General features: G+C 35.5%; 1 protein-coding gene across 1 annotated transcript; it reads right to left on the bottom strand.

Annotated features, from left to right (window-relative positions):
• Positions 1 to 7,834: 7,834 nt before the first annotated feature.
• Positions 7,835 to 12,912, bottom strand: LOC125669880 (ras-related protein Rap-2a-like). Its single transcript, XM_048904718.2, has 2 exons — positions 12,888 to 12,912; positions 7,835 to 8,621 (listed from the first exon to the last, which is right to left on the bottom strand). The coding sequence occupies exon 2, from the start codon at positions 8,613 to 8,615 to the stop codon at positions 7,923 to 7,925; it is 693 nt and encodes a 230-aa protein (XP_048760675.1). The 5' UTR covers positions 8,616 to 8,621; positions 12,888 to 12,912; the 3' UTR covers positions 7,835 to 7,922.
• Positions 12,913 to 15,924: the final 3,012 nt, after the last annotated feature.

The following is a 15,924-nucleotide window of genomic DNA, read 5'->3' as shown; positions in this document are numbered from 1 at the left end:
CGACCCGCGGTATCATAGGACGATGAATAATGAGTCAACAAGATAGGGACATTCTACTTATTATGGGAAAATTCAAACGAGTAAGTAACACCTTTATCAATAGCGAATTGTCACATAACATTTTTAAATATTTTTTTTGTTTACGGTGATGATATCTCTGAAATGTGTATACTCGTAGAAGGCCAATCTCTATAGCTACAAAAAGCGTGAAACGCAGATTACATGAATCGAAAGAGGCATGAGATAGGCAGGGAATCGACACATTTCGGAGAATTATCACCGAAAAAAATATCAAAGAGGGGGGGGGGGGGTGATCATTGTAAATATTAAAAAGGAAAAAAGAAGATTTGAAATTTTTCAGCTCAAATCGTGTCCAAGTCCCTTTAATCCGAAATGCCCATAACCACAGTAAATCATATGACTTGCGCGTGCTTCTCAAGCTTCAGGAACATTCAGTGATAATTGCTATACATTATATAAATTCGTTGACGTCAAATACCCAGTTTTGACTTCACAGTCATACCTCTACGTAATATTGGTGATTTGAGGAACCAGCTATCTGCACTGTCACGGCAGATGACGCAACCCGTGGTTTTCCGCGCGAAATTTCCTGGCAAGGATACTTACGCTAATCGGAGAAACCTTATCGATTTCCATGTTTAGCCCGAATCAAACTTTGACAGAAACATACATTAAAGTGCCAAAGACTCTGCGAAATACATTAAGAAAAATTATTTTACGTAATATCGACATGCACAACACTTAAATGACGTCCTTGCAAGTCTTTCACAGTGCCCTGGTGATGTGTCGCGAATACATCAGAACACTGAAAAATTGCTGAAATTACATGGAATTCACGGAAACCTTTCTGAGAGAACAGAAACCCCTCGTGTGACAGTCAAAATGCAACCCTCTTTGGCTGTTATAATACGGTATACACTTTTAAGAGCTTGAGAAATCATGCCGTTGTGTTTTAAGCGTGGTCTTTCACCAGAGTTTGTATAGTACGTTTATGAAAATATATCATACTACCAAAACGACGAATACTTAGGTCCATGTGACTGGTCGACAGGGGGTGTTTGCCCAACTCTCTATTTTGTATTGCTTACAGGTGTTATGAGATTGATCACTGTTCGTTATCTTCATCTTTCATCCGATGAAATTCGTTGAATTTACGAGAATTAAATTTCCATACACATTAAAATTTGGTTCAGAACAACTTTACCATACAACAAATTGCAAGATAAATCTAAGACCACGTGCCATCTAAAACATCAATTTTGACACGCACATTTTTTTTTTTTACAGTGATGCCACGTGGTTCTAGATATATCTTGCAATTTGTTGTATGATTAATTTGATACTCACACAGTTTTCAGGAAAAAAACATTGTTAAAACATCAATTTGGACAAACCCATGTTTTTTCTTTTATATACAGGAGCTAGCTCAAGCAAAATATTTTGCTCCACGTCTTACTAAGGGTGACGAAACTTATCTTAATATCGTATTTATCTATATCAATTACTATAGGATTAAACATTCTTTTTAAAGAATTCATCGATGAGTAAACTTATGGCATTTTACCCATAAACTGAAAACTTTGTGAAATGTCCAGAGTTTACACATCGATGAATTGTTTAAAATGATTGATTAATCCGTATAATTCCAATTCGTTCAGAATATTTTTCCTATCGGGGACCTCTATTTTTAAACTTCAAACTGCATTATGAATATATCGTCTAAAAATGCAGAAACATAAACATATCTGATTTTAACTATACGATTTATATGATAAGCAATTGATAAAAAAAAAAAGTTCTAATTTATCTAAGTTATAATTTCCGATATAAATTTAAATTTTATTTCTTAAAAATATCACTATTTTTTGTATATCGGACTGCTTACTCAGTGGTTAGATCAACTAACTTGTGATGCGAATTTTCCTCTATTCCCTTAGACAGCTTTAAAATACTTAGTATTTTGCTTATCAATTTACTTTAGAAACACGTACTGTTTAACAAAACACGTTTGCGCATGCGCTATATTGTTTTCTTTGTTTGGAAACATGCTGTGTAAAAAGCATGTAAGTGTACTGTGTTGATTTTTTTTTTGACACTGTACATTGATTGTGTTCAAACCAAATGCAATGACAATCCTTCTATGCCACAATATTATACCACATATTTATTTATTGGTGACAATGGTGCCTGATTCAACCAATATTTGAACCCATGCTCACTCTTTTCAGCTTTGTTATTACTCTGATTGTCAATTTCTTCATTGCTACAGTCAACTTCCCAAATCTATAAAAACAGTTTTTCTTTTGTTTCGTTTGCAAGTGATTTATTGGTCTCACTACAAGATATCTTTGTAAAGAAGACCATTATTGCCTTAATAAAACACATCAAGGACCTCACATAGAGGCTCTGATTTCCTTGTAAAAGGATACAATTCTGTAATGCTATTTGATGCCTTGTAAGTCGACTTCCTGCATCGTGAGAGTCTGCCGTGACCGAGTACCTTAAGGAAACCTTTTTCTGGCCGATATTTCAGGATACCGAATTGTGACGAACAGGACAAATCCGTATTGTCTAAAGAATCTCTTTGATGAGATTTTACTGTCTCCATATTTCATAAACACAATACTAGTATTCTGAACTTTGAAATGCAGCAACCCTTCCCATTTTATTTTGAGCAGAAAACCACTGTCTTACAAAGATTACACACGATTTCTTCTTTTTATCAGAATGACACATACTGCTGTGTCTTCCTGATACAATTCTGTCACAATTTGTCGGTGCCTTTTTGTTCTCAGAAACAGGGATGTCGTTCAGACACAGCGCGGCTATGCAGATCTCATCCGCGGCCATCTGAGACCTTAGTCGTCAGCCTGCAATACAATTGCATTCATGTCATTGGTCCAATTAGAGAACATTGCGAGTGCTGACTGTTTGAACTTCATAAATCATCACCTATGGTTCATCAAGAGTTTGAAATTTTATGCTGTAGCTTCATCTTATTTGATGGCGTTCGTTGTTTTCTTCCAGACTAATCTATCGATGAATACAAATGCTCAACAGAGTGTTGACGGAGTTTGGGAATCGCCCACTTCAGACTGGTCCACGGTGATTTATTTGCACCACTCAGCTTTTAGATTTAATTCATAAAAACACTTGCGTTAAACTAACATTATAGGCCAAGATATCTGTTTATATGTTTTACGTCCTGCCGTCAACACAATTTAAAACATTTTCGATTGGGGGGGGGGGGGGGGGGGTCTGTAAAAGAGGGAAAATCCATGAGGTGTTCCTTGTTTAATGATTATCATTTTTCTTTTTTATACAATAGGATTTTGTATATGTATATAGGAAGATTTGCATACAGACACATCACACCATGGGAAAGATAAACTTCAAGCAAGATTGATTTAAAAATTAAAAATAAACTTGCGATAAAATGGGCAAAGAACAAAACAAGTGTCTGTTTGCCATTTTCCACTTGAGTTTGTACATGTACTTGCCTTCGGATGTAAAACTGAAAAATAAAATACCGGGACCTTACACAACGCATTATATATTTCAGAAATAAAATCATTCATTTTATAAATACATAATGGTAAGAACTGCGACGCTTTATGCCCACATATTCATGAAAAGTATGTCGGCGTGGGGTATGGCAGTTCATACATATATACCTTAAGTATTTTCAAAAATGATATCTATTTCTTACATTTACATTCTACTTTTGTTTCTTTCGGAATTTCCCAGTCATTAAATATATAGACGTACTATATTTATTAAGATTCATACGCGCATTATATACATTTCTTTCTTGTAATCATTTCCTCAGAAACGCACCGCAGTTGTAAACAATGTGCTTCACAAAATATGCCGGCGTGCAACGTCGCAGTTCATACCCTAACTGTATTTTCAAAATTCTTTTCTTAATTGTTTACAACCGCAGCGCATTCATGAGGAAATGTCTGTCATTACAACCTGAAAATACACCACTGACAAAAACATTGCAAATGTAAATATTTAAAAAATAAGATATCATTTTAAAGTGTTATTGGGATATGACATAAAGTTGGTCACGTGATCAAATCCTATAACGCCCTAAGGGCGTTATAGTAGATTTGATCACTTACCAACTTCATGCCATATCACAACAACACTAAAAAAATGATATTTTTATATTTCTTATATTTATATTTTCTATTTTGATTGTGTTCTTACCGAGCTTTCATGATTATGTAGCAGATGACTGAAATAACGATCGTACAACAGAAAATATAGTTCGTTAGAGTTTTATCAAATAAATAATTTGGAACAATATCTAAGAGAATATAAGATTTAGATATTCAATTAAGAAGGTTAAAAAAGACGAAACAGCTATAAAATAAAGGTAATTTATTGCGTAAAGTTAACTGAATTGAAGACAAGAAGAGCGGAGTAAACTACATCCGTGATGTAATTTGGTCGCGATCAGCGATGGAGAAACTGGTGTTGACCCATCCTACTAAGTTGAAAACGCAATTGTTGAACACTGATTTTGACAGAAATTCAAAGGAACTGAGAGAATTGATGGAGGATATGATGGTCAAGTTAACGTTAAGCTTTCAGTCAGGTAAAAAAAAATTAAGAAGGAAACAACGGCATGTTCATCGTTAGGACTCGCGGTTGTAGCCTTGCAGGAGACGCTTCGAGACAGTAAGACATATTTAGACGAAGTGCAGGTAGGTTGCTTCTTTTATTTACCTTCAATGTGTATAAGAGACAATAAAAACGAACTGACAGTTTTTGTTCACTTGAGAGATTTCTGTTGTAGGATTTTGATGAAGACTCCGACCGGTAACGTACCCTGTCATGAACATAATTTTTCGAGCCTCGAAACCACCCTCGCTTATAATCATGCCGAGTCATAGCCGTGATGACAGTTGTCGGGAAACAACAGGTCAACTCATCATCATCATCATAAAGTAAATAGATTTATAACTCTGCCTACATTTTTTTTGCTTTCAATATCATAGTTATTTTATTAATTCGCCATGCAGAAGTTGCATTTTAGGCATATTTTTAGACGGTATTTAATAGTTTAAAATGAAACAACAAAACGGTATGTTTAATGTGTCTGTTTTACAAATTGATGAAATTCTTGTTTGTTTAAAAAATAAATTAAACTCTGTATAAATATCCTGCTGCGTTTGTTTCTGTTATGATATGTCATTGCAGTGGCGGATCCAGGGTTTCCGAAAGTGGGAGGGGCACATGTGAAAGTCAAAATACTCGACCATTTTGGGTGCCAATCTGGAATTTTACTCGCACTATTTAAACGTTTTAGATTTGTGGTGAAAGGGGGGGGGGTCTAAATCCCCCAGTGCATTGCATTTATAATCAAGAAACCAGATGAAAGTACAGGAACTGACTTTTGAAGCGGTGATTGTATTCATACTTAAGAAAAGACTGGTCACGTGACCTACTTCATGTTACAAGAAAGTGAATGTCAATTTCATTTGTACTGTCATATAAGGAAGTGCATTGGCAAATGTAAATATTTGTACATTTAAGACCGAACAGGTGTACCTTATACATTTTTGCAACTAAGTTTCTACTAGGGTTGACCAAGAATGTTTTCTTTGTAATGCAAGGGCTGATATTTTTTTCCACATTAGTCAACATGGTTGGAATTTGAATTTCATGAACTGAAATATGTAAAACCCTGTATACACTGGAACGAAGAATTTGACACCAGAAGAAAACAACATATTTACTACGGTTACAACATACTATCATTCCGTGGCGTGCAATTAAATCGCTGGGAAATAAGAGGTTTACAGCATAAATCCGAGGGTCTTTATTATGTGGTTTCAGGTAAAACGAGCTTACTCTGAAATGTAATTAAGAAAAGCCATCATTTTCTTTCCGTGTGTGTCCGTTGATCTCCAGGTCTTTGCGGTTAAGCGGTCACACGCGGTGTAATCTATTGTAATATTTGTACAACCACAAAGGTTTGTGATAACCGGGTATCGAGTGAATTTCATATGATACTCACCCAGCGATTGGTCGGGCATCGATTTCTAAGCACTCCAGGAAGAAAACGTCGTCTTGTTATTAAAGTGTGTTCTTCTTGGCCAAGGATTCTGGAGACAAATAGGTCAGACAGAAATAAACCCGAGAGAGTGATGACTCTCTGGTGCTAACATTTTCATTCTCGATCAAATCTTTGAAGGAAAAAAAATCAAGAGACAGATCGAGTCTGTGGTAAGATGACATTTATTTTGTAACGTCAGTGTACGAGGAACATTTCTGTTTATGGTCTTGTTAGTGTAAACCACGCGGGATCATTTCAGATACGATATACATGTATAAAATCCCACATTTATCTGTTGCCGGGTATTACCGTGTTTTTCAAATATATTTATTTAACTTTCAAAAGGAATTTTTCTTAGAATGTGTATGATACATTGTATTTTCCAAAACAAATTTGTATACAATATAAACTTGGACTCATTTCTGCTGATTTATTACATTCATACAATCGTCAAGTTTTCTTAAAACGTACATTGAGAATCCAGTGTAATGCTCTAAGCCTTGACTAGAAAATAATGATTATCAAATGAATGTATTTATTTTTTGATAATTAAGCATGCGATTTATTATCTTGAGCAACTATCAGAACATGTCATGCATTTCCTCGATTTGTGACGACAATACATCTATTACATATATGCATTAAAATGTTTTTCCTATGGCTTTGCCTTCGATCTATCTACGAATTGTATATGTGATGATGAATTCGTTGCGGTTTTGAACATTGCGCGTATGAATCTTTATAAATACAGTACATCTATTTTAATGGTTGGGAATTCCAATAGAAATAAAAGTAGAATGTATATGTAAAAATAAAATAAAATTCAGTTTTGAAAATACATGAGGGCGTGAAATGCTTCACGACTTATGCTGGCGTGAAACGTCTGAGCTCAAACTCTCATACTTAAAAAAAAAAAGATTTCTTAAAAAGAGACCCATGGAAGTGTTTAATATTTTCCACTTTCGCTAAAGAAAATGATCAGACTCATACATAAATCCTCTGAAATAAACGAGCCGACACTAAGTATTCCCGTTCTTTTCTTTGAGCACACTCTATTTTCACAGAGAACTTAACAAGACTTGATCTCTCGCTTATGGTGCCATTATACGTATTATACGATTGATTACGCCGCATACAGATATCAATTACTTTTTCTTTTTTTTTTTGCTTTTACATTTTGCATACATTTTGCATGCATCTGACTATCCTGAATATTGAAAATAATAACACAACACCCCCCCCCACCCCCCCGAAATGAAAAATACAATAACTATATGACTTGTGGAAATGGTTTTCTTAGCCCCGTCAACAGTTTGCGTTAGTTTCACAAACCTTGTTTGTTTGATTGTTTGCTGTACGTACATTGTACCTTCGAATATTTCTCAACCATATTGAAACGTCACCAGCTGTATTTGAAGTACCACAGATTTAGATGCATGCTTATCGTTTTTTACCGCCTGTCGCGTCTGTGTTTAACGATACTTTCTATAAACAACTGTAATGTACTACCAAGAAAATTAATATAGAGTTATTTAGGGAGGTATGAAGCACACAATATAACTGCATAGAGCACATTCTTACTAGAGTTTTGGATTTAGTACATGTGATCTATTACGGCAGATCATTTAAAAGTTTTATAAAGGATTCGCATACTATAATGAACGCTATTGATTAGAGGTACGATGAACCTGACAATGAATTGTCCTAGGTTTTTTTCCTGCATGAACGGAGTGCAACGATCAGTGACAATATATATTTTCATGTTTTAATATAGAAATATATATACAGTCATATACAACATTTCACAAAGTGCAAGATAAATTTCATCATTCTACGAAATGACGCAGCTGTTTCTCTTCCTTGTTGGTGAATTACTGCTCGAGAGGTCGGATCCCTCGGATGACGTAGAACCAAAGCGCTTTCTCTGTGGAATTTTTTGAGTAATATTCAACTCAACATGCGCTTGTCGAAGAATTTCTTTGAAAATTCCAACAACGTTAACGTTCGCTTTTGCTGAAGCTTCAATGTAACCGTTGCCCCAGTCAAAGCACACGATAGACTCCGCTGTTTCGCGCATAATGGCTCTCTTTTCTTCAGAAATGTCAGATTTATTACCCACGACTACTATTGGTGCATTTTCTCCTTTTCGCTCTGCTAAAATAATGTCTCGCAAATATTTCACTCCTTGAAACGAGGACTCATCGTCAATAGAATACACCAAAACAAAAGCGTCACTTGTTGAGATGGCCAGTCTGCGCATGGCCGGAAATGAATGTGCACCCGCGGTGTCTAAAATGTCAAGGATCAATTCTCGACCGTCCACGGTGTATTCCCCGCGGTGGAATTCCTCCACAGTTTCTTTGTACTCACTAATAAAGCGGTCGTAGAGGAACTGTGAGATGATACAGCTCTTGCCGACTCCGGCGGCGCCCATGATGGTCAGTCTGTAGTGTAACTTGTCATCCCGGTCGCCATTCCAATTAGGCAGGCTTTGTGAGCGACCTTTCTTGTAATGAGTGTTCATTTTCACCTGTAATAATTGAAGGAAGAAGTGCGGAGAGTCACAGCAAACATGATATTAGAATATAACAGGTATTATAGTACTGCCTGCTATCTATCACATGACATTAGAATATACATGTAACAAGCATTATAGTACTGCCTGCTGTCTATCACTGCGTGATCAGACCCCCTTCCGATAATAGCTGCAAATTGCTAGCATTAAACTGCATCGAGACTGCGTGGAAGTTTTGATTATTTGGGCGGTGCTAATCAGATCAGTCACAATGTGCATAGTGATAAAAATGACGTGATCAATTACGTCACCCATTATCACTTCACGCTTCGTGGATCACCCCACTAGACAAATAGTTCGTTTAGAAAATCATAATGATAAGCAAGCCCAAAACAATAAACATGTAATTTGCAATGAGTATACGTTTGTATATTTATTGCTAGCTTTTGGTACATTTTTAACGTAAAAATAAGGAAGGGACAGGTCGCACCGAAAATTTGACTTAATCGTTCGTGTCGTTGGTGAATTTAGTTTAGTATTGTCTTTTATTTTAAAGGGGAGGCAACCCAAAAGATTTTTACATGATAAATGTTAGGATTAATCATATATAGTACTTCGTTACTAGCTTGAAAATACGGATGTATATTTAATTGCTGTTATAAAATTAGAAATTCATTTCAAAATTAAGGATTATCTCCCTCATGCATAGCTCTTATCCTTAGACGAATTTGACTCCACTTTTTTTAGCACGCTGTTTTTGGCTATAATAGCTCTAAAACTTCATTGTTATTTCGGATTTCAAACATTTCGGTTGAGCATCACTGAAGAGACATTATTTGTCGAAATGCGCATCTGGTGCATCAAAATTGGTACCGTATAAGTTTTACATGATAAAGATATGTCATACAATTATGTTGATATATTTGCCTAGACAAGCTTCAGTACTTTGAAAACGTCAAAAATTGAAATTCCCGCGATCTATAGAGGCTGCCATGATGTGTAACTCTTTTGTATTCAAGACCACAAAAATCAATAATTTTGACGTCACACCGTCTGCTCCGGTTTTGATGAGATTCTAAGATCATCCACAGGTGCTTGGGTTCAGGACCCCCCCCCCCCTTCCGAATAAGCTACATGAGTTGATTTAATAATTTTCTTGAAAATATTTCTAATGCATGTCAACAACGTCTTGCATACCCATAAAGTCCAAAATAATTCAAAATAAGCCCTTAAAAATATCCTCACTGGTTATTATAACAGAACAGTGAGGATATTTTTTTAAAGGGCTTTTTTGAATTACATGTATTTTGGACTTTATGAGTATGCAAGACGTTGACATGCATTAGAAATATTTTCAACAAAAAAATCAATTAAATCAACTCATGTAGCTTATTCGGAGGTGTGTGTGTGTGTGTGTGTGTGTGTGTGTGTGTGTCCTGAACCTAAGCACCTGTGAGATCATCAAAGATGTGCATGTGGTAGATTTTACGAATAAATAGGTTGATGCCTTCCTGGCAAGCAGTTAATTACACTATAATGCGAAGGGGAGATGTGAAAAAAGGTGCTTGGTTTTTTTTTCTTCCGAAATTCCCAACACAACCAAGTCATTTGAAAAGAAAAGACTACGTAAACTGTGGATCCATCATTTGCGTAATGACAAGTTGAGGTTCAAGACATTTGTATGAAGAACGTTTACCGTCTGTCTTGTCTGCGACTCGACCGAACGTATTCTTTTCTCAATTTCTTCTTGCGATAGAACGGGCTCAAATCTATACGGCTCCAAACTTAACTCAGTGTTCGTGAATTGTCATGTTTACAGTGTTGCTGATGAAATAAACCGGAATAGACAGTGTGATGTCATAAATTTAACTTCAATGGCGACTCTCTTAGCGGCGGGTAATTTAAAATACATGATAGATTAATATTGATTTAATTGTTAAGCAAGAATATTTTGTTAAAGACTGTCAATTACGATATCAGTAAGTAATACTTCATTCATAAAAGCAAATATGTGGTTAGGGTTGCCTTTCCCTTTAATATTTAATTTCGATAGATATGTAACGACCGGATACTGAAAATGTTTCCTGTTTGGATATGTATATCTAATTTGTCGACCAGTCAAATTTGCTGACTCAACACCCCTTCCCCCTCAATGCTTTTAAATTCATTCCGTGGATTGATTTAAGTTCAACGTTTTTACTTTCTGAATTTCAGTTCAACAGGAATGCCTTGAACTTGATCTCTTGTGCCCTGACCTACTGTCATATTTTAGTTTTTGTATTTACACCCACCCAGTAAATTTATTGTTTTAAAAAAAAAATACAATTAGTATGACACTACCACTATCTATACAATCACTCTGGAGGAAATTCGATAGATATAGGGGATGTTAAATTTATTCTTATCATTATAGAATACCGGCTCCTGTGGTTCTCTCTTGTCGATGTCGCTATTGGGCTAGCGAAATTATTACAGCTGGAAAAGTTAATAATAGAAGATGATTAATTACGGGGACCGCGAAGGAAATATCTAAAAGTTGTTTTGGACAGACGAATTCTTAATTGATCTTATGTTTTCAAGAAACACATAATCCATTAGTAAACCAGTCTAGTCGTTCATATACATCTTTTTAAAATAATAGTCTCACAGCGATTAATTAATAAATGAATTAATTTTATAACTGTTCACAAAAATGTGCAAGATATTGGTTGTTTGAAGTCTGATTTTAATCAGATATACTGGAATTGCCATTTACATTTACGGTAAAGTGGCGGATCCAAAAAAAATTCAAAGGTGGGTTGCAACCCAAGATTGTACCTTTTCCGCCAAAAAAGGGAGGGTCGATGACCCCAAATGATAAAAATGACTATTTGTGTTTAAAACGTTTAACGAAAAAGGGTTTGCATGCGCAATTCCCCCTCTTGATCCGCCACTGTGGTGTGATTGTGATTTTATATAGGTGTCTATTTCAATGATGTACGACATACGACTGATTAAATGCATTAATTAAAACAGAAGGGGAAAGGTTGCCCAAGTTTTATAGCTTGTATAAAAAAGGCGAAGATAACGAACAGTGATCAATCTCATAATCTTATAAAGAACTGTGCCAACAAACTCCTGAAAAAATACCAGAGGTGTGATCAGGTGACTAGGAGGAGTAAACATTTCCTGTTGACCAGTCATAAATTTGCCGTTATTAGGAATTTAATGTTTCAAACTAAGTGGATATTCTTTTTAAACTGCGACATTCATTTGTAAGTATCGGGGTTATGCATTTTTAATTGTTAGAAAATACAAATCATAAAGTTTTAGTAGGGTATTATTTTCTTCTCAAATACATGTATATACACATGTATGTATATATATCATAGAAACCAAAAGATAAATATATTGTATATTTTTTACGACATTATAAGTGATGTGTTCTACAATTGCCAAAAATAATTTGAAGAATGCTGTCCCATGTCGATATATATATGAACATCAATCCATATGCTTTAAACTTTTAACATACTCGTTCATTACTTATAAACTGGCTGATGACAGCTTGCATCAACAGATTTTTCGCCTCTAAATCCGGGTAACAATTTCGTTAAACCTCGCCAAAATGTTGATGTGTTACACCAAAATTATTTTTATTCTTTTATTACTCCACTCCCCCCCCCCCCCCCCCCTAGAAATACACGTCATCGAGGCACGCGAATATTAATCGAATTTCATTTTCATGCAGCTAGTGTCGCATGTCCGTGAAACCTTCATAGTTCTACACGTAAAACTAAGACTTTTTCTTTGATCAAAGGTCTGCCTTTGTAATTTCAAATCGAGTTTCTCGTGGTCACAAAAAAGCAAACTAAAATAGCATAAAAAAATTCTCGAGATCGCTAGGGATCTGTTATCTGTTTGTGGTTTTTTTTTTATTGCTGCATGAAACCCGAAAAATCGTAGTAAACCAACAGCATTACCCAACATGTACATTTATTAAAACTATAGCAACTTTTCTCAAGTACAACAAAAGAAAACACTACTCGACACATATAATTAAAACATATTATCTATTATGAAAAAACAACCATTTGTTACGGCGGATCTATTGAAATACGAGTCCGACTTTTATTTATACAAGAATAATTTGTTCTGATATTTTCACAAGTGGCTTTTCATACAGCTAGCATTTATCGAGAAGTGAGAAATATTTGGTATTAATTGAAAAGTGCGCTACATCAAAATTATTTCTATGTAAAGTACAGAATGTAAACAGAATATGAATGATTCGGTACTTACATGTGCGGTGACCAACTGCTTTTCATTGGAGAAGACGTGAGGGCTGGATTATTTATACTAGACTCCCTATCGATCGGGAGAGACCAATTTCATCCACTACAGTGGGAAATATTATCTAGCAATAATGTGTCAATTTCTTCTCTGTCTATCAGTACCTGGTCAACATAAAGGCGTGAAATAACGAGGGTAGAATGAGGGAGACAATTACATAAGTATTCTATGTAATTACTTGTAAACTAGAGATTAAAGGTGCATTCCTTATAAACTTTAACAAAATTCTCAATCATCTGATATCACGGAAGTCAGCATGATACAGGTTCATAAAGGCATTATATAGTGTTTCATTAGTTTACAAGTTTTTTTTTACCACCGTAATATTACGGTCAACACATTTTGCGGTGGTGCCGACTGTAGTTAAGTCCATGTATTATGTGACAGAACCGACTACACGTTAGGTTCACGTATTTTGGGACGCTACCAACTCATTTCAGGTCCATTCAATCTGTTGCGGCGCCGACTCTCGGTCGGGTCAACACATTTTGCAGAGGCGCTGACTCTCGGTCAGGTGTACACATTTTATTGCGGGACAAACTTTAGGTTAGGTAAACGGTAAACTTATTACATGCTGGTGCCGACTCTCTCTCTCTCTCTCTCTCTCTCTCTCTCTCAGGATTTCATGTAAATATTTTATGATGGTGCCAACTCCGGGTTAGTTCCACAAATTTTGAACTTTTAGCTATTTTATAAGTGCAACATAACATGAAAATTTCCCAGTTTCACGCAATCTTCATGTTTGAGCCCTATTCGAAATATTTTTTTTACGCAGCTATTATCATTGTACCAAACAGGCGACCTTCAACAGCGTGAATTCAGCGTTATTAAATAAGATAAGTGTAACACATTTCTTATAGAACTTTTTTATTGCTGAATAAAATACAAAAAAACCATATGTTACCATCAACTATAAGGATAACATTGTTACCGGTTTATGATGAAACGTTTCACCACCGGATACATTATTGATGAGATAAAATTCCACCAGCCATGCTGATCGAGCAGCGCAAAACAGGTCTCCGAAATTATAATTCATAATAAAACCGTAACTAGCAGATAGTTAATTCATCAAAAGTTCGAACCCCGCAATTACTCTGAGTGCCGAACTCAAAGACCGAAGGAAAGAAAGTTTCACTTAGCTGTTGGAAATTCTAGTGTACAGTCTAAATGGTAGTGTTTTTCTGATGGATAAGTCTATATCGTTTCGGGACTCGATATTTTTGTTGAAATATGATTAATCATAACGAATGGTAACTTAGTAGCGTACATCCGGAAACAATTATTTCGGGGATTGCTATACACCGTTGACACCGAATATATTTTTCACATAAAATCGCATAAAGTATGTCTCGTTTAAAGTGTACTTTAAGATAAAAACATAAAACAGAAACTGTAATTTGTAAATATACATTTTTTCATTCACATGTGTGAGATAAGCTTATTATATAAAACGTTCATGTAACGCAGATGTATATATATACCGTGTATATTCAATTTTCAAAAATCGTGATCAGTAACAGCTACTGGGCGACAAACTCAATAAAGCAATCTGACCTTTTCACTTTTTCTAAATTGTGTTTAAGATTAGGTTTCATTATAGAGATGCTTTCTCCCTCGTCCTCGTTAACGGACGATATATAGTCAATATGAAAATACAAATATCGTTACATCAATTGTGTAGAATTTATCAGAGTACCTTATTTATGTAACATCTGAGCTATTCAGTTTAACAACTCATCAAATTAAAGTGACTTACGATTTAATTACCGTCTCTACCTTCGTCATTATCGCTGTTTGATTACAGCAGCAGACACGAAGCAGACTACCTATCATATCATCAAAGTCTAGCGTGTCCTTCCCCGTCCATTACAGACAGTAGGAATCACTGGATCGTTACGACGCAAGTATGTGCCAATGTTGGTCTTGACGCAAGTGATGGCTCTGTCAGTACGTTTGACACAGTACAGGCACGAATAACCGAGGGAGGGAGGGGGCGAGGGTGAGAGTTCTGCCACCTTTTTTGACAATGTTCATTCCTGCTTCTTTTTTTTTCAATCAAAGTTAGTTGTTTTCACATGCAAAGTAAGATAGAATGAGCGATTGTCCTCCTCCCTCCCCCCCCCCCCCCCCATAGTTTTGATAGTGGTATTACGCTCCCCACCCCCACCCCCACCCCCGACTCGGAATTTTTGTTTGTTTTGAATTTTTGGAGGAATAACATCTTTTAAATTGGGGGAGGGGGTAGACAATTCTGAAAGAATTTTTTCTTCCGACTGCCCCCCCCCCCCCCCGCCCACTTTGTACAACGGTGCTACGTGCTTGACATTTTTACTATGTGTGTATTAATTGAAATATTTACTAAATATCAAGATGATTAAAGGTAGATATATATTTTATCAAATTGAAAAAAAAGTTCCAATATGTTGTGCTCTGTTTTTCGCGGAGTGATCTGTCCTTGATAGTGCTAGTTATCAAGTCATTTGTTATTTTCAATGGCTTGTTTTAATGCAGTACAACATTAGTAAATTAATCATATTGGGTTTGCCATACAATTTTCTGGTTTCGAGAATTGTTACAGTTTTCTGACATTTTTGGCAGTCAGTATTGGAATAAGTAGACTACCAGGTAACCCAAAATCTTAAATAAATTATGACAAACGTATATGTGCTTTCATTGTGAGTAAGATGAAATATTAATTTTGATTTACAACATGTATTCGATAAGTCACTAACTTTTATTTTTAGTTTCAAGAATATGAATAGTGGAATACTGGTAATTTGAATATGGATTTTTAAAATCAGTTTGTTCTGGTCAACAAGGACTATATCTAGATCCGTGATTCTTCCTTGTATACAAATAAACTGCACACGGTGTATTATCTAATCATATTAAATACAAAGGTAATCAGATCCGCGGGCTCCCTCTCCAGTCTATTGACGAAGACATATCAATATGATATCTCAGATGAAAATCCTTCAAAAAT

The sequence above is a fragment of the Ostrea edulis genome, chromosome 4, assembly GCF_947568905.1.
Source record: "Ostrea edulis chromosome 4, xbOstEdul1.1, whole genome shotgun sequence".
NCBI classification, from domain to species: Eukaryota; Metazoa; Mollusca; class Bivalvia; order Ostreida; family Ostreidae; genus Ostrea; species Ostrea edulis.
The sequence above is the reverse complement of the archived record's forward strand: the minus strand, read 5'-3'. Positions and strand labels throughout refer to the sequence as shown.

Bases quoted from the DNA above. Each gene is read 5' to 3' on its own strand.
- LOC125669880 (XM_048904718.2), bottom strand. From the start codon at position 8,615: ATGAACACTCATTACAAGAAAGGTCGCTCACAAAGCCTGCCTAATTGG.